The 22,830-nt window shown below is 56.4% G+C and overlaps 1 protein-coding gene across 1 annotated transcript; it reads left to right on the top strand.

The window, feature by feature from the left end:
* Nucleotides 1-2,466: 2,466 nt before the first annotated feature.
* FAM163B (family with sequence similarity 163 member B) lies at nucleotides 2,467-22,000 on the top strand. Its single transcript, XM_062591130.1, has 3 exons — nucleotides 2,467-2,552; nucleotides 21,394-21,509; nucleotides 21,611-22,000. Exons 2-3 carry the CDS (start codon nucleotides 21,417-21,419, stop codon nucleotides 21,998-22,000), a joined length of 483 nt encoding a protein of 160 aa, XP_062447114.1. The 5' UTR covers nucleotides 2,467-2,552; nucleotides 21,394-21,416.
* Nucleotides 22,001-22,830: the final 830 nt, after the last annotated feature.

Here is a 22,830-nt window from a genome sequence, read left to right as displayed (position 1 = left end):
ATTGCTAAACAACTATGTTTGACCTACAAAAGTAATAAAAAGCTAAAATTGTGTTTTCTTGGCATAGCCTTTCAATATTTTTTGCACATAGGCCAAGTAACCTTCAAGGAGATAGGATACAGTCATTTCAGTACTAACCAATACAGTCTATAATAGTTAAAAAAAAATAGACTTAAGTAAACCCTCTAAAGATAAACTATTTCTTGTCTCCTTCTTTCATTTCTTGTCAACAGATCGGATGGCTTCTGTTTCAGATCTCTGCACAGGCGTTTGAACTGAGTGCAAAGTGTGCTGAAATTACTGGCAGTAATTAGTTTATTTAGAGAGCAATTAATTAAATGCAACTGTTTCCCTCTCTATAGATTAAAAGAGTGCTATTAGTGATACCATCTTAAAAAGAGCAGATGTGCTATAAAAGGACCAGAGACCAATTATTTTCATCAGTCAACAAAGACAGAACAAGTATCCACGGGCTAAAACTGCAGGAGAGAAATATTAAGTTAGATATTGGGGGTAACTTGGGAACCTGGAGTGCTGCGTGGCAACGGAAATTAAAGCTGCTGGGAGAAAGTCAAGCATCCCCGCAGAGGGAGACGCTGCAGCCCGAACACACTCGTCCTCCCAGCGTAGCTGGGAGGTGGCAGTGGCCTTCAGGAGGGTCCCTGCCTGCTGGAGCGCAGTGACAGCTTTCCTGCACCCCGTGGGTGCTGAGGCTGGGGGCAATGGTGCACACTAGGCATGGAGCTAGCTTCTTGCTGCCGTCCAAAGACGTGCCGGAGAGAGCTCCCGGAGCGGGATGGAAGTCCAGGCGCGAGGGGAGGGCAGGTCGGGGGGTGGAGGACACTGGTGAAGCAACAAGGACCACGCGCCAGGGGAACGGGAGCTGCGTGGGCAGGGGTTTACCAGCCACTGGCACCAGAAGTTTTCAAAAGAGGAAGCTTTCTGTTCAGAAAAAGCTGTGGAGTAGGACTTTCAAAGAGACAGGGCTACACTCTGTAGCTCAGGTGATGTTGGAATGGGCCCGGATCTGGGAAGAGGCGAGACGCTCCCTCCCCCGGAGATGGCTGTCACGGAAACTAGATAGCAGAGGATGGGGCACAGTTCCTGATAAACGCTGCACACAGGAGAAGGCCCCCTAAGATACAAAAAGCCATGGGATCCTGGTGGAGCTAAATGGCAGGGAGTTTGGAGTTTGGCCTTGTTCGTTAACCCTGCGTGGTTTGCACAGTGCCTTCTCTGCACCAGCGCTGGGGATGAAGGCTCTCTCGGCCAAACCATGCTCCTCCTCGTGGCCCCACCGGTCGGGACTGACCAGGCCATCGCTCCTCCATGCACTGGGCCGGAGGGAGAGCTAGGCCACCTCCGGCAGCTGGGCTGGTGCCGCCGCGGGGGGCTCCACACTGCTTTCAGCCAGGAGGAGAGGGCTGGAAGCCACAGTGGGGACTCTCTCTGCAGAGAGAGCTTGGCCATGTGTGGGTACAGCTCAGCTATGAATGGGGATGGGCTGGCTCTGCCCATGCAGAAAGTCTCCATGAACATGTGTGGGGACGTCTGTGTGGGGGTGACCCAGCTGTGTGTGGGGGGACAGCCCTGCTCTGTGTGGGGATGCCCTGCTCCATGTGGGGTGTCCCAGTTCCATGATTGGTCCTCTGGCTCCATATGGGGTGCCCCAGACCCAGGTGTGGGGTTTCTCAGCTCCGTTTGGGGTGTCTAACCTGCATGTAGGGTGCCCTGGCTCTGTTGGGGTGCCGCAGCTCCATATGTGGGGTGTCTCACCTCCATGTAGGGTGCCCCACTTCCATGTGTGGGGTTCCACAGCTCTGGTGGGATGTCCCACCTCCATGTGGGGTGCCCCGGCTCCATGTGGGATGCTCTAGCTCCATGTGTGGGGTGCCCCGGCTCCTCGTGGGGTGCCCCAGCCCCCTGTGTGGTGTGTTCTAGCTCCATGTGGGGTGCCCCTGCTCCGCGTGGGGTGCCCGGCTCCCCCCACGGGGCGGTGCGGGGCCAGTGCGGCTCCGCGCTCCAGCCAAGCCCCGCTGTGCGGGCGCCACCGGCCCGGCCCGGCCCGGCCCGGCCCGCAGCCCCGAGCCCCGCAGCCCCGAGCCCCGCAGCCCCGGGCGGCGGTGGCGCGGGGGCGGCGCGGGGGCGGCGGGCGCTGCGGCACGCTCCGCGGCCCGTGCAGCCCCGGCGCGCGGGGCTGGGGGGCGCCGCGCCGCCCCCGCCGTCATTGGCGGCACCGGCGGCGCCGGGCGCGGGGCGGGGAGCGGCGCGGCGCGGCGCGGAGCGGTGCGGTGCGGTGCGGTGCGGAGCGGAGCGGAGCGGGGCGCGCTCCCCCGCAGAGCCGCGGCTGCCGGGACCGGCCATGTGCCGCCGCCAGGGCGCTCGCTCCCGTCTCGCTCGCTTTGCACGGTAAATCGGTTTCTCTTTTTTATTTATTTTATTTTTAATTTTTAATCGGTAGTTCTGTTTTCGCATTGATGCTCTCCGAGCTGGAGACGCTGCCAGACGCGGTCCTCACCTGAGAGATCAAGGCGCAATTCCAATGTTTGCAGGTAAGAGGGACGGGGAGGACGGGCAGGGCGGCGGTGCGCGGAGCGCGGAGCGAGCCCCGCGCCGAGGCTGCGGTGCGTGCGCAGGGACCAACCCGGCCTCTGCCGGGGCCCGTCTGCTCCCGGCCGGGCCCCGTCCCCGGTAGCGCCGGGCTCTCCTGCAGCGCTTCCCCCCCCCCTCCTCACTTCCCTTCTCCCCCCCAACCCCTCCCTTCCCGGCTCCCGGTGCATCCTAAACTGCACTTGCTTCTCTTGTTTTCCAAAGCCGCGGTGGGATTGCTGCTCCTGGAGACTGGCAGCCCAGCCGCCGTCCGCAGGGAGTGTCTGCGGAGAGGAAAGCAGGCAGAGGACTAGCCCTGCCGTGACAGTTGTGGCTAGGAAGGGATTTGGAGCACTAGAGATGGAGCAGATAGGGACCTGGAGAATTGCATGGCATCTGCTCCCCTGTCATCTGTCACAGGGAGGCCGGTCAAACCCCAGCACCTTGGGCTCGGAGGAGAAAGAGCAGGGTGCTCCCGGCTTCCTTTTGCTAATTCTTGCAATGTCTTTAGAGTCAAAGCTGTATATGGGAAGGAGGTCATTAAAGCATCTCTCAGGGTTGTGGAGGGAAACCTCCCCCTGCGCCATGCCCTCCTGGGCACACAGGCTGTGTCCTTCTCTGCTCTGGGGACAGCTCGTCCGCCTTCGCGCACTCGGCCTGGGGCCAAAACCAGCTGCTCGCGCCGATCTGTGTGCACATCTCACCTGGAGACCAGGGTTTGCACATGGACATCGCTCAGTGCATTAAAGGTAGTCTGCAAGCTGCGGGGGGTTGCGTGAGGGAGAGAGAGCTCCCAAGGGAAGATGGCTTTTCATTTCCCTGTATTGAGTGGTTTCAGACAGGATTATTTATGTTAGACATAACAGATCACCAGACTCGGAAGGTAGTGGGGGTGTGCTCATACTCATTAAGGTAGACACGTTTCTGACAGAGTAAATTAAAGGTAAGAGAAGACAGCACTTGGAGGTTCAACAGATGATTGTCTTCTAGCTTAAAAAGAGCAGTGAGATCAGTGTAAAACCTAGATGGTAAAATAAAACACCTAAGTTGCCCATGATGGATACCTGTCATTTTAGGAAACCTGGCTGGTACCCCAATGTGTTTGGCGTGTGGATAGTTCTCCTGGCTGACCTCCTTTGAGCAATAGAGCCCTGTACGATTGGGTTTTTCAGTCATTGTATCTTATGCCTTCACTGTGTAAGCATCTAAAATATAATGCTGCTAAGGGATAATAGTTTATGTACATTGCTCATAAACTAAATGTACAAGCCAGCCAAACACCTGCACTTAGGCACTTGCCCCATTGCAATGGCGTGTGAACAAAGAAAAGTTGTTTGCAGCCTTTTATGGTTCTTTGTCTTCTTTTCTGAAATAAGCAGAAAGATGCATTAAAGATGTCACTTGGTGAAAAGACAGTTCAAACACCTTCAAGAGCGTGCAGCTGTAATTAAACCTGTAACCTCCTTCCTCTGCACACTGTGATTTCTGCACAGAACAATGACAAGAACTTGTAGAGACTGGTGCTGGTGCTCAAAAGATATAAAGAACTTCAGCAAAATGCTCTAAAGTGACTGGCAGTGATGTATCGCCCCTCCATATGTTGGTTCTCACTTATGAAAAATGTGGCAGTGTGAGGAGAAAGAAAGGAAACAGCCACTCTGCACTTGTTCCTTTCTGCTCCCTTGTCAGTGAACGCAGATTAGAAATACAGGTAGTTCTGAAATGCATGTGCCCGCCTGAACACAATAGAGTCACAGAAAGGTACCAGTGCTGTGTTTATTAATTGCAGCAGTTTATTAATTGTGTTTCTGTTTGCATTCCAGCAAAGCCTTGTAGATAGTTCCAGTTTTCAAGTTTCATCCTGATCCTTTTCCATGATAATTGCAATAGTCTCCAAACCCTTGTTCATATAGGTGATACGATAATCTAGTCTGAAAGTTTCACCTCACATATTTATGATTTAAGGAGAATGCTTTTGGAAGTGGCTAAGTAGCAGACAACCCGCTCTTTTTCAGTGATGTGTTGGCTCAAGTCTTTTTAAGGGCATTTGCATGCCTGAAGATGAAGAACAACCAACAAAGCTCCTAAGGCTTCTTTGAAAACTCTGCTGGGAGCCAGATCCACAAAAGTGTCTGTGTGCTCAATGCTCTTGGGTGCTTGTGCACAGCCAGGGAGCTTAGCTACATCCTTGCAGCCCGAAGATGCTGACACTGACCCTCAGGCCCATCAGGGTATGTCCTCAGTTCCCAGGGGTTAGTTCCGTGAGGAGTTTTGCAGTTGACCAAAGCTGTATAGTATTGACATGTTCGAGCAGGTTCCAACCTCTGAGCTTTTCACTTGGCTGAATGGTGCCTAACTGTGCTAGTGGTGTCATGAGGAATAGACCTAACTCGGCATCTCCTCACACATCATGTTGTGCTACCTGGCTGTCATGTTATTGGGGGGGGGGGGTCAGGATATGGCCAGGGAAGAAGCGTTTGCTGCTAGCAGGGCTCCCACTGAGATGGCTTGTGATGCAACCCTTTAACATGTAAGAAGAGCAGGGAAGGAGTGGAGGAGAGGTGGCAAGGAGGGGTTGAAGTTGCAGCTAGTTCCTGTTCTGCTTTATGCTTCCTCCCATGTCGTTATTAGCTCCTTTTCTCCTCATGATGTAATTTATTACAGGATTTATTTACCTTTTGACTGAGAAAAAACATATATTCAAACGCCACAGCTTGGCAGAGGGACTAAAAATATGTTGGGTGATGGAGTCTGACTCCCTTCAGACCTTCCAGCAACATTCAGGTCATGGCTGAGAGCTCCGGGCTGACAAAGAGCAGCCTGGAGACGGCCCGACACTAGGACCCTCCGGGCTCTGCAGTCTCCAAGAGAACCGGCCACTGCAGAGGTCAACTGAAAGGGCTGGGGGAAAAAATTAAAAATTCTAATAACTTTTTGAAATATCCTTGGACACATTTCTCTCTGGAAAGTTTAATGATAACCATGACCCATTAATCGTGGCTTGGGGCACCAGAGAGATGAACCGGTTCCTGCGGGCTGTGCAGCTCTCAAGGTGACAGTGCCCCTGTGTCAGACACAGCGCAGAAAGGAGAAATTTTGATTTTGGCCAAAATCACAGGGGCTGGCTCTGCAGTGGCCGTCTGGGATGGGGTTTCCAAATGAATGCTTGCTGGAGAAGCAAGGCACCCAGGCAGTTGTGGCTCCCAGCCCGCTTCCCGTTTGCACGAGGTGTTTGGGGCTTGGGAATCCCCGTGCAGCTTGTTTCACCCCGTCCTACAGGGCTGTGAATGCGGGTTTTTCACTGGAGTTGGAGCACCAACTATAAACTGCACCCGGGGGCTGCCAGGCAGCACTGGCATCTCCCGCCACGTGTGCCTGGTGCTCCTCCCGGCAGCCCGGGGCACGGAGGCAAGAGATGAGTCCACTGCTGGGGGAGTTTTGTTTACCCTCTCACTTTGGACAGGGTTTTATCTTGCTTGTCGAGACAAGCACCTGTGATGGGTCAGAGCTGGTGTTTGGCTTCACTTGGAATAATGGCACAACACGAGCCTAGCCTCACTCCTGAATTTTGCCTGGCCATGAAGGTAGCTTAGCCCCAGTGCTCTTCTCCCTATTTCATTCCTACAGGACAAAAAAAAAAAAAAAAAAAAAAAAGCCACCTGTAGTGACAAGCCGGCAGGATCCTCATGGCAGTTCGAGCTTGTCAGGCTTTGCTTGGCAGTACACTAATTTCCTCCCAATGGGGAGTGCATGCGGCTTGCACCTGCCTATGATCATACAGGGGACAAGCTACAGGGCACCGTATGCAACGCCTACACGGGTCTGTGGGGATGGTATGGTGCTGTGCATGCACCTCTGGCTCCCCGGCGTGCTCCCCTCTGCTCCACGGCTTTTATCAAAGAAATGGGAACTTGTCACATTCTCTGAGCAACAATATCTGACATTATCCAAGCAATTTGCCCTTGGTGTGTTTCCAGAAATAGTTAGGCCTACAGTAGACACAGATGACATCTGGATGCATTACCGTTGAGTTCAGAAACACTCAGCAAACCAGACAGGATCTATTGTTTAAAGGTTATTTCAAGAGACTCCTAGCGAATTAGCTGGCCGGGCAATGGGAAAGCCTTAATGGTCCTGTGCTAATTGCCTTTTTCTGAAGGACATTTTAGGGGAAAGATATAAGAAACCCCAAAGCAAGTTTCAGCTGGTCCTACCCATGCCGGGGACTTGATCCAAACAGAAGAAATGAAGTTTTCTGTTTACTTCAGTGATGGCTGGATCAAGCCTAGGAAGTGTGCATCTGACTGTGGAAAGGGCACGGGCCGAGGGGCACCGCGGGGCTGTGGGGTCCGTCGGGGTTCCACAGCACACAGGTTTCTCAGGCCAGCGTTGTAGCACAGCAGGGCCCACGTCAGCAGAGAAGGCTGGTGGGAGAGCCCTGCTCAAAGCTCTGAGGAGAAAAAAATTCTCATTGGCAATGAGTAAAGTCACCGTCTCAGAGATGGAGGGTGTGAGACTGCCCAGCCCGGGAGAGGAGGCTGCTGGAGGTGAGTGCGGGAGATAACTCTGCAGACTACATCTTTTATGCATCATTTCCCCATTCAGTGAATAGCATCCTTATTAAAAAAAGAAAAAAGGAATGAGGCAAGTGAAATGTTTGCAGAAGCAAAGTGCCAGCCATCCCCTTCCCTCATCCAGGTGACGAGGAGGCTGCTAAAATGTGGCAGCAGGGAGATGTGGCTTTGCAGTTACTCACACCAGCTTCCCACCCGCACTCTCTGCCGGTGGAAATTACTCCTGGCTTCCTACCTTGGCCCGAGGGCGAACAGAATTAGTTCTCAGTGCTAATTTCATGCACCTCAGAGACGGGCGATGGGGAGGAACCCGTGTCACATGCTCCCGTGTCTTTCACGCTGTTTTGCCACTGTTTTCCCATGGGAGTGAGCTGGGGCTGAGCGTGATCGAAGAGGCTGGAGGAGGCCTCCAGCACGCCGCCCCGCTCCGGGGAGCACCCGGCCCCGGCGCTCACTCCCGGTCCTCCGCTGCCGCTCCAGCCCTGCCCGGGTGCTGGCGCAGGCCGGTGTCAGATCCGCAGCGGAGCTCAGCCGGTGCGTGCCTGCGGGAGCCGAGCGGAGCCCGCACAGCCCAGCCTTGCTCTTTCCCATCTGCTTTTCTACTCCTAATTATTTGCTGATGCTCCAGCTCTTCCCTCACACAGGTCAGTAACTACTGCTTGTTCTGCAGCCCTTTTCTCTTCTTTGCTTTCTAAGATACCAATTACAGGAAACTTGGGTGGCGAGATAACCCTTGGAAGCTGCCAGCCTGAAAGATAGGCTTTGCTTAAAGAGCTTGTAGGGTTTTTTTTTCAATTTCCACTGAACTCCAGCTTAGGCTCCCTCCACAGCTGCACTAATCGGCCTCTGTTTGGCAGGGGATAAAGATGATGATCTTCTTGATAGATGGGGGATGAAACCCTCTGCATTGCCAGCTTTAGGAACGGTTTTGAGGCCACGCTGTAGCTTTTCTCTGGTTACAAGTTCATCGGAAGGTCTGAGCTGCGGAAGGTGGTTATGCTGGCGGGGGGACGCCGCAGAGAGAGCTGCGATCTCCTTCCCTCATGCTGTCAGGGCCTCCTGGCAAACCGGGAGGAGAAGTCCCCTGTCCTTCCGCTCGATCCCGTGCAGAGCGGTGCTGTGCTCCTCGGCTGCCTGGAAAGCAGGTCTCCGTCCAGGCTTGGCCGTAGTGGGCAGAACTGGCTGTTTGCAACACTTCTGCGTGCACCTGAAGAGCTAAAATTGCTAGAAGCCAGATTGTCTCTTCCCTCGCTGAGCGCTTCAGAGTCTTTGAAATTAAAGGGGAGAAAATATCAGCGGTAACGAAAGGCAGCGGGCTGCCCGCGGAAGGGCCAGCACCCGGGTCGCTGGTGCTGCCAGCGCTTCGCAGCTCCCTGGGGACCGCCGCTGCCCAGCCCTCGTGCGCCCCAGCCTCGCCTGGCCCGGCCCCCTCGCCCTGCAGCAGATCCAAGCGGCTCGAGACTCGGAGACTTGCAAGCTGGCACCCGCCGCCAGCGAGAGAGGCTTCGGACTTGGCTGGAGAAGCGGATGTGTGGAGTTCACTGGAGCTGGCGTGTGCTGTGACCGCGCCGCGGCGTGCCTGCGGGCACGGGGAGCTCGCAGGGAGGCGCCGGGCGAGCCGACCGCGGCTGTGTCACAGCGTGCGAATTGCAGCTCTACAGAAACATCCGTTTGCAGGGATGATTGCCTGCTGGAAGACTCACTTACCTACAAACAGTTTTACTCATTTTTGTCACCAGTTTTCTACCTTTACTCTCCTGGGTTCTATGTTTATCTTTTCCCCAGAAAATAATATAATATTTTCTGACATAACTGGCAGCGACAGTGCAATCATCTGTGCAGACCTCAGAGTCTGAAGACTGCCGCCTGCGCGTGGCAGGAGCATGCTTCCCCGTTCAAGCAGCGGCTGTTGCTTCGGCTTTGCCGTGCCATTAATGTCTGGATTCCCTTTGCTCTCAGCGTGGTTTTGGATTTGTTTGGTTTTAAGATCTATCGTGGGTTTTCCTGCCTGAGCTTTGGCAAATCACTGACTCTTCTTCTGTCCATCTGTGCCCCCGCTGTAAAACAGAGATGATGCTATTTCCTTTGATCTGTCTTTTGTAGATAGATTAAAAATTGTTTGGCGCAGGGAGTCTCCCTCGCCGAGCGCGTTGCTCGTTCCCACGCCCGATCTTCCACCGGGGCTTGGACGCGGTAACCGTTGCCCGAAGCGCGCTGGCAGCCGGGCTCTGCTCTCCAGCGTCTGCTGTTGCAGCACTGCTAAAATCAACGCGTCCCCTCTAGTGGCAGTCGGCATAGCCTCCATCCCGCACGCTGCAAATACTGCGGGATGGATTACAGGGTAGAGATCAGCTTTGCTTGGGAGAAACCTGGCCAACCCGTGCGTATCCAGGCTGATGGGCCTCTTTGGTGAGCGCGCTGCCGGTAGCTGCCTGGTTCTGGTACAACGAACGGCTGCAACTTGACTCAGCTCGAACTTCATCTGCGGAAACCGTTTGCAGCGCAATAGCTCTCGTGTTGCTCCTGGGGAGGCCCCGAGTTAACAAAATACACGTGAGGTGTGTGTCAGGATACTGTGCCCTTGTGGAAATCCAAGCTGGGCTCCCTCGGGGGGGGGGGGACGACACTGTATCGAGCCAGCCGGAGACTCCGTTTTGAGCAGGAGCTTCAGTGCTTTGGCTGCTGAGAGGCGGCCTGGGAAATGCCCGGCCTTGCTGCTAGGAGGAAGCCGGGATCTCTTCCAGGCCCTCTCGGCAAGCCAGGGCGAGCGGGGTTGGCAGGGATGCAGTCTGTAAAGCTCTCGTGTGGAAGGAAGAGGCCGTATCTTCTTTCGAGTGGGGTCACCTGCCGGGTGAGCAAGGCCTGGGGAGATTGCTGGTGCGAGCTGGGGAGAAGCAGCCGCGCTGCGAGAGCGGGAGCGAACCTGCGGGGCAAGGATAGGAAGGGTTGGTTTTGGTTTGCTGTTGAGCTAATTTTGCGGGATCTTGGACAAAATAGGGGCTGGGGAAATAATTCAAACTGAGGGCTAGCCCCGTGGGTTTCCCCCGAGACTCCTTTTCACATGCAAACAAGGAGAGGGAATAAACGTGCGCGCGGTCAGCCCGCTCCCGCTCCGGGCAGCGCTGCCTGTGACACCCCGGGGGCTGCGCGCTCCCCTGCGAGAAAGACAGGCATAATATTTACACGATTAACTTCAGGCAGTTGCAGCTTGCTGCTTCTGATTTGCAACAGTTTAGCATCGCTGACTTCCCGAGAGTTATTCCTGCCTCTCGTGGTAGCTCGTGGGAGCAGATTCAGCCCACAGAAAGTCGGATTTTCCTGGTTGCACATATTCTCGAGTTGCTGGCATCACATTTTTGTTTTTGTTTTATTTTTAAGTAAAACTGCATAGGTTATAGAAAACACGAGACATGATACAGGTTTCTGGCAAAGCAAGCGCTGCTCTTGGTTGCCTTCCGGATGCCGCCATAAGCGCGGTGTCGCGCTGCTGGGTGCTCGAGGGACAGACGAAGGGCAGGTGTTAAAAATGTTACCTGGCTTGACTGGTAGTAAATAAAAATCAGAAATATTGCTAAGTTGTGTTAGCACTGTTGGCTGTAGAGGGGTAAAATCGTTGAGCTTCGGGGCCTCACGAGGCCTCGCCAGCGCCCCGGAGCCACGGCAGAGGCAGCGGCCGCGTCGCTCGGGCGCTGATGCAGGCAGAAAGATACGTCACGTGGTGGCAGATCATGCGTTTTGGTTTCTGAAAGGTGCTGTCCCTGGGAACAGCCGATATTTCAAAGCCTTGATCTCAGCAGCTCTGTTAAGCCCACGTGTTTTCGAGAGGAACAGTTCGTGTGAAGGTTTTTGGCCGTTTCTTTATTTGCCGGATGGCGCTTCTCAGCTGAGCTGCGAGAAACACTCAACCTTCTCCGCTTTGTGCTTCTGACTGGTTTGTTGTCGTGGGTTTCTTCTTCCTCCGAGTTAAATCTTTCCCCCTCTCCTCGCTCAGGAAAAGCTGTAATCGAAGCCCCCGAAAGCCCCCGGGGCGGCGCGTGCCGGCAGCGCCTGGCGCTTACGCGTGCTCCTGCGCTCACGGAGCTCAGTCCCTCCCGTCCGCTGCGCTGCTCCTGTGTCGTAGCACCTGGTGGGAGCGGAGCGGGAAAAACCCTCTGCTTTTCCTTACACGGGCTGGACTTGAGCCTCCGCGGGAGCAACGTAAAGCTGTAGCTATGGAAACTCCGTACCCTCGTTTGTGATTTCCCGGGATTTTTTTAAGGCGAGGACGTGCGTCGCTTTGGAGAGCCCAGGTGGGGCTGCCGGCGCCCGCGCGGCTCCTGGGGAAGCCCGGAGGGTCGGCGCCGTCGTGGCCGGAGCCAGGACTGGGCTGCACGCGGCAGCAGGATCTGCGCGCGCGGGCCGAGGACGCGCTGCAGGGGGTTGGGGTCGCGAGGGATGGGGGGAGAAGAGATCTGCGGGGTTTGCCGGGGAAAACCAGGCAAAAGGCAACTCGGAGAGGGAGTGACTGGGAAGAGAGGTGAGATCAGTAAGGGGGAGAGAGGGAAGGAAGAGCTAAAAGCAAGAGTGAAGAGTTTGCGCGGAGACCTGGAGCCCACGTGCGCCTGTGCAGCTGCCGCGGGGCGGCCGGCAGCCTCCTCTCCAGCCGAGAGCGGTCCCTCCCAAGCGGGGCTCCGTGAAAAACTGCTGCCTCGAAGCCCGGGAGTAATCCTCCAGCCAGAGTAAGAGCACACCGCCACGGCACGCTGTGAGGGACGCACCGGAAAACTTTGTCCTCGTAGCACAGCAAGGTGAGAGGTGGCACGAGGGAGCCGACGCGGGGCAGATGGTGCCTAGACACCAGCTCTGACTGGTGCCAGCGCGTCCCCTTGGACCAGGAGCTGATGTCATTTACTGGTGAGCACGGGGGTGGAGGCAGCCCTGGCTGTGCTCCCTCTTCATTCCTTACAGCTGGCAACACGTAAACCACGTTACCGAGAGTGAGTTTAGGAAAAGGCCTGGGGCAGCAGGGTCCTGGGGGTGCCCCGGACGCAGCGCTGGGGGCTGAGGCACAGCCGGGGGACGCGTGCCGGCTCTGGGGCTTGCAAGGAGTGAGTGACGGCTGCTGCTCCCTGTCCTGCCCGTGGCCGAGGCTGGATGCAGGATGGTCCCTGGAGCGCTCGGCTCGGTGCGTTCAGTATGCACCAAGGAAACGGTGCTTTCTGCTGCCTCCATCCCAGCCATTTGGGGCCTGTTTCATAAAAGCAAATGAGGGACAATTGTGCAGTTCACAAATACTTTAATCTGCCTAAGATCCTCCCTTCATGCTGAGCTGGGATCTCACCTCTTGGAAATGCAAAGCCGGCTGCATTTTGCCGCTCAGTGGAAAGGTGCCCTGCACGTGTCCTTCCTACGGCCAGCCCCGGTCCGCTGGCTGGGCCTGGCGGCATCGCGGGGGCCGCCAGGGCTGGGGGGCACGGAGCAGGCGGCAGTGCCCGGAGCCGGGGCCCCTCATCCCGAGTGCCAGCGCGGGGGAGAGTCACCTTAGCCTGGAAATGAGCTGGCGTTTGATAGACATCACCATACCAGGCTTCAAAAGCCGAGCCCCAATCAGCGCGTGCCTCAGTTTCCCTGTCTGTAAAACTGGTGTTATAGTAGCAGCACTTTCTTCCCACCCCCGCCCCCAAAGTGTGACACTGCTACACTGGCCAGAGCTGAGCAGGTCTACAGGGCTGAGGCCCACAGCTTAAACTGCGTTGGCTGAGATGTTGCATGAAGGCTGAATTTAGCTGGGGCCAGCTGCTGGCTGCATCAGCTGTTGGTCTTCTCTTTGCTGTCCGTGGGTCAGCAAGGGTTTGTTGTGGCCTTAGGCAAAAGCTAAAAGGTATAAGCACAAGCTCTGAGGCGTGCAGCGTTCCTAGCAGCAGGGGTTTGAATCCCAGCAGGGCTGGCGTGGTTGGTCTCCCCCCAGCTGGTTGCTGCAATGTCTTCCCATAGGAATGAGGCTCCGTGTGGACTCCTCTGCATAGCCGGAGCCAAGAAACTCCTCCAAGCTGCAGCAGTAACTGTGGGAGGGCCACCATGAGGAATGCTTCTCCTGATGCTTTGCGTGGCCTTCAGAGGGTAACAAATCCTTGCTCTCCCACCACATAGCAGCTCTATCCCACAGGAGCCTTGTCTCCATCACCATCTTGGTAACATGATGTGCACAAGATCCTCCTGCACAGAGGCTCTCCAGGCTGGGACTGTCAAACCCTTCTTAGCTGCAGTGTTAGTGCCATTAGCACCAGAAAACTTCCTCAGGAGCTTTGTGGGGTGCTTTTACCCCTTTCTACTGTGGCAATATGAGTCACAGTATGTGTAAAACCTACTGAGGACAGCTTCTTCTCCCAGGCGGGAGCTGGGAGCTGGCACTGTGACTTGCTGTAACCTCAGCCAGCATCTCTCCGTGAGTTGCTTCACATTGCATGTCCCAGCGGTCCCATCCAAGCAAGGGAGTGACAAAACTACTGCTCTCAAGGCATTTGCCAGGTGATGTTGCACTAGGAAAGCTGGCATGATTTATTAGTGTAAAAGGTCATGAACACTTGGGCTCCCCTGGCTTCATCAGGCTTTGAGAACAGCAGTAGCTGGTTTTCATCCTGAAGAGCTTCCAAAATTCAGAGAGAATGGAGCAATTCTGGGGAGAGTTGCTGTTTCAGAAGGACAAGCTCCCTGGCACAGAGCTGGTCCAGCCACTCCAGAAATGATCCTGTAACCAGAAATCACCTCAGACTGACTCCCACCCTGTTTTGATACCTCTGCTCTGTGATGCACTTTGCAATGCAGCTCTGCTTTCGTTGGTTTGCTGATAATCGGGATAAATAACTATGGTCTTCCTTCGCTCTCCGTTCTGAGCAGCCAGCCTAGCTTTTCTCCAGGGAAGTGGATTGTCTCCGAGTTTCCTTTCCTGAGCTTTCTTCTAGTAAAATTACCCCCCCCCCTTTATTTTTTCCACCTTTCATGTGTCACTTCATTGCAGCTTTCTGACCGTTAAGACTTTCTGGTCTTTCAGCCTGGTCTCCAGCAGGTTGCTCCTTGCAAGGTGGCTGAGATGCACGTTCCCTTTGGATGGTGAAGGACAGGGCGTGTGGGGAGTGTTTGGTGAACTGGATGGGAAAAAGACTTACTGTTAGTTCTTAAGAAGCTAATACCAGCTGTTCAGGTTAGCCAGAGGAGGTTTTCAAAACAGTCCATCAGGAGAAGTGTCTTTGGCAGCTGGGTATTTTCTACCCTCTGATTTATTTCCTCCTTAGCAGTGATCGCAATAGCTTATCTCAAGCTGATAATACCAAGAACTGCTCACTCCGATGCTAAATATCTCAAGCTGACTAAGCCTTAATTCAGGAGGCAATTAAATGATGCGGGGTAGAAAGACAGACCTGGATCTGGATTTTTTTTTCTTTTTTTTCTCTCTCTTTTCTTTTTTCTTTTCTTTTTTTTTTCTTTTTTTTTTTTTTTTTTTGATGTTTAGGCTGCTTATGTGTGTTTTGGATTACTGTCTGCTTTTCAGCTGATGTATGGAAATAATTCCCAGTGCTTATGCAGTGTGTGACTGTTTGGACTATGAAAGGTGGGACAGTGGAGGGTAAAACTCTGCTTGGTTTGGTGACAGCGCTCAAAGCCCAACGGGGAGTGTCTGGCTGGGTGACGGCAGAGCCCCTGCTGCTGCCCTGCACCAGGTCAGACCCGGAGGCAAGTCCAGCACAGCAGCTTCCTCGGGGCTAATTTTTAATCTTTACCTCTGCTAGGCTGGCGGGAACGTACCAGACCAGGGAGTGCTCGGTGCTTTGCGCTGCGTGGTGCAGGGGCCGGGGTCTGCACAGTGGTGACGGAGGCTGGATGCCAGGGAAAACCCAGGTCTGGGGTCAGGTACCCCCGACTCTTGCAGGAACATGACCCATCTGTGAATCGTCCCCCGTTTGCTTGGGGCAGAGGTAGCCGCCCCTCTGGGGTCCCCTGGGCAGGGGGCTCCGCGGGCAGCGGATCCGGCGCTTCCTCTGCCCTCCGCCCGGCCCCAGCAGCACCGCTGCGCTCCATTTAGCATCCGCAGTCATTTAAATTCATGCCCGGAGTTGTGCTTAGTGAGTCTCCGTGCCTCTTTGATGAGCTGTGCAAATATTATTTTTCCTTAGGCGTGATTTAGTCAGATTAAACGACATTATTGCCTCATTACGGCGGAGCGCGTATTCCTTCTTGCAATAGGCTGGGGCAGGAACCCCCGAGATCGATTCGCTTTGAAGGCAGCCGGGTCAAGTGCGCTGAAAAATCAAAAGCTCAGTAAGAGCCAATTTCCGATTTAAAAAATGGTCAGCGGGGATGTCCAGGGAAGTGGATCCCCTAATTGTTCCTTCTTTCTATTTCTGTGATTCTTGCAAGATGGGCTTCAGGAAAACCCCAGATTCTGTATGCTGAATCCCATGGAAAGCCTCGGCCTCCTTTCCTGGATTTCCTTCCCGACGAGCTGTTCCTGCGCCAGAACATCACGCGGCCGCTTCGGCGGAGCGGCTGCTCGCAGGGACACCCGCGGGGTTCGATCGCGGCACGTCCGCCCCGTCTGCCCGGGAAAACAGCAGCTTTTCTAGGAGCGCTTGGGCTGCCCCGCAGCCTGGGCCTGAATGCCCGCACAGCATTTAGGCTATAAAATTCTGCGGGACGGTAAGAAGAACCCACAGGTGGCCCAGGCTCGCCGCAGCGTTCGCGGTCTGCGTCCACCCCCCCCCCCCCCAGCCTGAGCCCCGGTGCTGCTCCGGGAGCCCCAGAGGAGCGTTTCTGGCTGGGGGGGGGGTTATCCTGGGCTGTGAGAGACGCGAGCTGCTGGGCTGTACCCGATGCTCCTCTTGCATTAGCCTGATGCCCCTGGGGGTTTTACTCTTGTCACCAGGGGAGCTAAAAGCAGCGGGAGAGCCCTGAACCTGCATCCGGGCGAGGAGGGGGCTCTCTCTCGCCCAGCTCTCCCCGTCGCTCCAGGCCACGTCCTCGGGAGCTCAGGCGTTTTCCTCCTGCCCTCCGCCGTTCCCTACGGCATCGCCGCGAGCCGTGGGCCCGGCGGGTGCCTCCCCGGGCTGCCTTCCCACCCTTGCCCAGACTGCGTCACTACGAGCAGGAGCCCAGGAGGGGGCTGAGATCCTGTTCTGCAGAGCTCAGCGCTGCTCCAGTGATAGCCTATCTGCTGAATAATTTATTGCGGCGCTGTATATAAATCGCCTTTTGAAAATATTGTTTCCAATTTGGACATTAGTGGGAGCTTCAGTGTCGGAGTCTGTTCAGAGCAGAGCTGGGGGTGCTTCAGCGGTGGGTGAAGCCACGTGGGTCGTACTGCAGTCTCAGCTGAACTCCCGTTTAGATATTACCTCCATAATAGTGTCAGTTGACTCCACAATTAATTACAGACCAGATCACCGCTGCAAGGCCACCAGGAAGGGACCGGCGCTTTCAGACTGATGTGAAAATCTTTGCTCCCTGTGCTGATTTGTCACGTGGAAGCCCGCAGCAGTGCCGCAGCTTGTGCGTGCAGCCCAGGTGGGGTTGCATCTCGCAGGTGGTGGAGCCCTTCCTGCCCGAGACTCACTTCCCAAACCCCTTCTTCTTCCAGGCATCCTCAGCCGCGGCCCAAACCCCTATCTGCAGGGTAGGGAAAGACCTCGGCCCCCTGCATGTCACCGGCGCGCCCCGAGGGACAGCAGCCAGAGCTAAGGGGACCTGCTGATGGGAGTGCTCAGCCGGCCTCGTCCAAGCGACGGGCGCGCACTGCGTCCCCGCGCACCCCTTCCCGCCTGCCGGCGGTAGATCCTGGCTGTTAAAATCCCTGCTGTTTACGCAGAGCATCAACCCCCAGGCCAGAAATGCTGCCGTCATGAGGAGGAGAGAGAAAGCAAACAGAAATGATGCAGGCCGCCTGCTTAAAGTGTTTTTCATACGAAAGCCACGTTCTCCGCCTGTGTTTCTGGCAGCTGCCATGTCCGCTGGCTCCATAAATGCAAAGTCTCCCGCTGGCACGCTGCCCGGCTGTTCCTAGCAGCCCTGCTCTTGTTCATTCACTGGGTAGGATTACAGGAACCGGGGGAAATGCAGAAATCAGGCTGTATTTGCCACCAAACTCTTTTGGGCTTCTAACTTATTTGCTGGTTCCCCACCACCCGGGCTGGTGGCTGCTTGCCGGACGATGGCTTTAGCTAGCGGTTGATGCTGTCAGAGGTTTGCCCTTGGACCTGCGCGACCAGGGGTGGCAAGAGCATCTGGCCTGGCAGGATTTACCTCCAAGAGGTGAGGGCAAGCCAGGCTCTCCCCAGACTTTGCAGCACTAAGGGCTCAGATCCTGTCTCCTCTACCCAGGCCAACTTGCTGCTCGCCGTCGCTCAGTCTCTGGGCCGAGGTGCTGCTCCCCCATGCTGCGTGCACCCCGCTGCAGGTGGAGGGCGGCAGCAGCAGGCCTGCGTCGGGCACGTCCAAGCGCCCGGGCCGCTGTGCTCGCGGGGCACGCCTCCGTGGAAATGCAATCCCGCTTCTCCCGGAAGAAATACCGCAGTGCCCGCTCCCAGGCCACACGCGCAGCAAGGGGTCACAAGCGAACGCTTGCCTTGCTTCCCGGGCTTCTCCCCAGCTGCTGCCGGCGGGGCTCGCTGCGGAGGGCAGCGTGTGCTAGAGCACGGCGCCCGCCGGGCTCCCGGCCCGCAGCTGGCACGCTGGGCACCCTGCAAATCTAACCGCCGGCCCCAGGGCATGGGCACGGCCCCCCCACCCCACCCCCGGCGGCCTCTGCCCGGCTGCTCTGCACCCGCCTGCAGCCGGGGTCAGATTTACTGATCTTCCCTGCTGCCCAGCTCCAGGTGTGAGGTGGTTCGCCAGAAAGCTGCAACTATTGACTAAAAAAAGAAGAAAAAAGAAAAAAAAAAGGTTTGTGGTTCGGGCTGCTGCTGGGAATGAGCAGCGCGTGTGTCAGCGATGCATCTGCATCTGCACGTGCGCTCGGGCCAGAGCCCAGTTCCACTATCGGGAAGGGTGGCGGCAGCCTTGCGACAGCAAACCGGGAAGCAGCGGGAAGCGCCGCCGTGCTCGGCGCTTCCCAGGGAGTCGCGATCAGGAGGACGGCTAGGACAGGGGCTTTCTCGCTGCAAAAGCGCTGATAGAAACGACACTCGAGCATGGGGGTGTTTCTTTAGTCCTTTTATTTCGGCGGGGCCCAAGCCCCAGCCTTCTCCAAGTGCTGGGCGTGTTGGACACGAGGAATCCCGCCAGCTCTCGTGGTTGTGCTGCCAGTTGTTGTGTACTGAGTTTGGCTGTTTTATTTAAATCTCCAGCTTGTAGAGTCTGGTGATTACGACAGTTCCCAGCTTCCTTGTAAAATGAGGGTTGTGTCTCTTCTGGCTACAGAGGGGGCCGGGACCCGGAGCTGGCCTGGGGTGCGTGTGGGTAGCACCACCTGCACAGGGCGAACCGAGCTCTACAGCTCTTCGTAGTTAAGATGCTCTCCTTGTACACACACGGTTTTGGTGAGACCGGTGCTCCCGTTTGAGACCTGATTTCTGGGGCTTGCCGTGACAGTGGTTTCAGCTAGGGCAGAAGGTTTCAGGGGTGAGTCTCTTGCCCTGGCCTCAAGGATGGGATGGGACAGGATGGGGTGGGATGGCTGGAGGCCCCATTCCTCCAGAGGTGTAGTCTGAAGGTTGTTCTTACACCTACAAATCCCCAACGCTGGTTTAACAGCACACTTGAGTGGCTCCTGAAGAAATCTCCATGTGGTTTCCCTACTGGTCGCGTCTCCTCCTCCTGCAGCTGCCGGTGTCCAGGGTCCAGCCGGTCCACAGGAGCCGGCCGGGGCTGGAGCGCTCCAGCACCTGGCGCTCTGCGTTTGGAGCCACGATTAGCTGGGATGAGTTGGCTGGAGCCCTTGAGATGGTCTTTACTCAGGCCACCCCCAACTGCTTTGAAATTGTCCTCCCACACAGGCCTCCTCTGAGCTGCTCTGGTTGCACAACAGCTCTGGCCCCTTCTTCCTAGGAGAGCTGTCCTCAGGGCTGAGAAATGAAACTCAGATGTGAGCAGCCTCTCTCAGCACCAGGCCACTAGCAAGGCGCCTCCAGGCTTGCTCAGCAGTCCAGGGGGGTTCATTTGAGCTGCTGCTGGTGGTGGTTTGGAGTGATTGCTCTCCTCCCACCTTCTTCTTTCTGCATTTTTCAAGTGCAATTCTGTAGTGTCCTTTTTTTCTGTTGCCTGTGGGAAGCTTCTCTCACTCCCCCCTTCACCCAGGCTTGGGTAGGAGACATCTCCTTGGGGGGCTTCTCCACTCAGTCTCTGCAGCAAGGGCAGAAATGCTGGTGATTTATGGGGCCTGGACTGGATTCCAGCGTGCTGGGAAAGCCCTGCAGTCCCTCATGGCAGCACAGAAGAGAGGAGAGAAGAGGCTTATGGGAAGAGCAACCTCAAAGCCCGTGTCCTACAGAGGCCTCGGTCACCATACCCTGGATGCCCAGGGTGTTTCAGCACGGACAGGTGCCACCAGTCCATAACTGGAGCTGGCAGCAGCTCTACTCGTGTCTCTTGAGGCTGCTGCGAACAGAAAATGCCCGTATCCCGGGCGCGGGAGGACTCTGCAGCCGCTGGAGGGCTGGATGGTGCCCTCCAGAGCGCTGCAGCTGCATCAGTGGAAGTCTTGGTAAGACCTGCTGAGCCACAAGGGGAGCGCAGTGAAGTGGCTCGGGGCTGCGGTGGCGTGAACGGTCCTTCGCGCCCCGTGAAGGCAAAGCCGGCTGGGAGGGAGGCAGGAATCAGCTGCATCCAAGCGCTCGAGCGGCTGGACCGGCGTCCCGGGAGCTGGCTTTCACCCGGGGCTGCCTCTGCCTGTCCCCCCGTGATACGGCTTAAGACGATTTCATCATATGCTTTCCTCCTGTCTTTCTTGGGCCGTGGTTTCCGCCCCGTGGCCTGCCGCGCGCCGCATTTCGGCAGAAAAGCCCCCAGAGCCGGGAAGGGGCCGCGCGGGCGCCTGCTGCCCCGGCGCCGCTGGGGGCCTGCGCTCCTCGCGCCGGGGCTGCTGCATACCTTCGCCGAGACCGCAGCGGAGCTGCGAAGCACTTCCTTTTACCGAGCTATTTATTACCGAATATATGAATCTGGGAGCCTGCGGAGCATGAAATTAGGAACAAATGTAAAAAGGAGGTCTAGACAGGAATTGTTCTGCTTGTGGGCCTCCATGTGCTCTGCTCCCCCCTCCCCGCCCGTGCACGCTGGAGACTTTAATGCTTCCAGGTACTCAGGTTTAATAAGACAAGTATGTTGGGGGGGGGGAGCAAAATGCAAAAACGCTCTTGCTCCCATCCGTGCGCAAATCCCTGCTGACAAAAGGGATTTCACCTTTCCAAAGCACCCATGTGTTTTGGGGGGGAAACGGCTCCCCTGGCTTTATTCCTCCTGCTCGGGGGGCGGCGGGAGGCCGCTCCGGCCCGGCGCTCGCCGGCGGCCGGCACGCGGCTATAAATTACGCTGGCTCCTGCCGCGCCGCTCAGCGGCAGCATAAAATGTGATACTGCTTTATCCATTCAGCACTTACCCAACTTTAGCAGGACATTAAGCGCCTGAAAATATGCCATAGATTTATTTTCTTTGGAAGCCGGTTAAATCCCTGACAGATACGGCTGCTTTTCCTCTGGTGCTGGAGTAATTTGGGGTTGGGGTGGCTGGGCTCTTTCTTTTTTTTTTCTTTCTTTCTTTTTTTCTTTTTTTTTTTTTTTTTTGGTTTTAACCCAATCTCGCAAGCTGCCGGCCAACTCTGTTAAAGTGCTTGTAAATTAGGTGGCCAGAAGCCACTGTTTCTGCTCGGGTCCGTAGCTCATCCCGGCGCGGCCGGGCCGCTGCCGGCTCGGCTGCAGAGCCAACGCTGCGGAGCGATGCGCCCTCGCTGCCGCCCAGCTTCGGAAAGGCAAATGCATCTGTATTATATACAGCTATAAAACTTAAAAATATATAATATATAATTATCTGCACTGTATGCATAGAATATATAGGCCTGTATTTAATGGATGTGTATTCTATAGGCTGCTTGTAATCACTAATGGTGCAATGGGTCTCGGCACCCAAGCCGGGTCGGGAGCTTGGAGAAGCAGCCGGACTCTGGGAGCCGGGGACTTGGGGGGGGTCCAGGCTCGGGCTCCCCCCCCCTCCCTCCCCCCCCGCTCACGCTGGCCTGTCACCCACGCCGCCGTGCTCTGTTTTGCAGGCTGTTAATGGAGAGGCGGGCGAATGACAGCCGGGACCGTGGTCATCACAGGTGGAATATTAGCGACTGTCATTTTACTTTGCATCATCGCCGTCCTCTGCTACTGTAGGCTCCAGGTAAGGCCCCCTCCAAAAAATGCAATGCAATGCAATGCAATGCAGTGCAATAAAATAAAAAGCTGTCTCCCGCAAGGCTGAGTGCTGCTCTCCCGTTGCAGTATTACTGCTGCAAGAAGGATGAGTCCGAAGAGGACGAGGAGGAGCCCGACTTCGCCGTGCACTCCCACATCCCGCCGCTCCACTGCAACCGCAACGTAGTGCTGACCAACGGGCCGTCCCTGTACGGCTCCGCGCCCTTCGGCAAGGCGCCGGCGCCGGGCCGCCCGCCCTGCCCCGGCTGCTCGCCCTTCGAGCCCCCCACCTTCTTCCTGCAGGAGCCCCCCGAGGACCTGCCCAACGGGGGCGACCGCGTGAGCTACACCACCGTCAGCCAGGACGAGCTGGAGCTGCCGGTGAGCGTGGCCAGCCTGCAGGCCCTCAACCCCAACCGCCTCTCGGCCATGCGCGAAGCCTTCTCCCGCAGCCGCAGCATCAGCACCGACGTCTGAGCGGCGCCGCGCCGCTGGGGGCTCAACCGTGGCGAGAATTTGAAGGAAAAAAAAAATCCATGGGAGTGTTTTAAAAAAGAAAGAAAAAAAAAATGTATTTCTACGGAGAAATGCCTAATTGCTGTATGAAGGGTGAGCAAAAAAATAAGCCCATGCGCAAGGGTGAGGACGGTTGCAGCGGGGACACGAGGTTTTTCTAGGCTCCGTGCTGCAATTTTTTTCTGTTCGTTTGTTTTTATAAAGAGGATTTTTGATATCGTGCATCCTTTTATAACTAGGAAACGCCCCCCCCCGCCCTGCCCCGCCGCCGAGACGTTCAGCGGTTGCACCGAGCGACGCGCAGCGCCCCGGGGCGCCCGCTCCTCCGTCCGGGGATCCTCAGGGCTGGGGGGCGCGCGGCCCCTCGGCGGCGCTGGGATGCCCGGGGGGGGGGGGGGTGCAGAGCCCGGCCCGGGCCGGGGCGGCCGCCGGAGCCGGGCCGGGCTCTGCCGGCGGGGAGGCGCCTGGGGCCGGGGGAGCCAACGCGCACACGCGGGCTCCCGGGCTTCGAGGAACCGCCGCAGGGTTCGGAGGGGAAAACCATCCCCGGAGCCTCCCGCTTCTCACGGAGGGAGCCGAGCGCCTCCCCACGCATGCACCTTTTCACATGCATTAAGAAATAATTTTAAAAAAAAGCCACTTTCTCCCCCTGGAGGAATGCAGTCGAGATTTAGGCGAAGCCCCGGCTGCGTTTCTCACGGGCAGCGGGCTCCAGCCGGCCGCGCCGGTGCCCCCGCGCGCCTCCCTCTTTTACTTCTGACCTCGGGGGCTTTTAATTGCAGGGGAAATCT

Source organism: Rhea pennata, chromosome 18 (assembly GCF_028389875.1).
Source record: "Rhea pennata isolate bPtePen1 chromosome 18, bPtePen1.pri, whole genome shotgun sequence".
NCBI lineage: Eukaryota > Metazoa > Chordata > Aves > Rheiformes > Rheidae > Rhea > Rhea pennata.
This window is presented reverse-complemented; position numbering and strand designations above follow the sequence as displayed.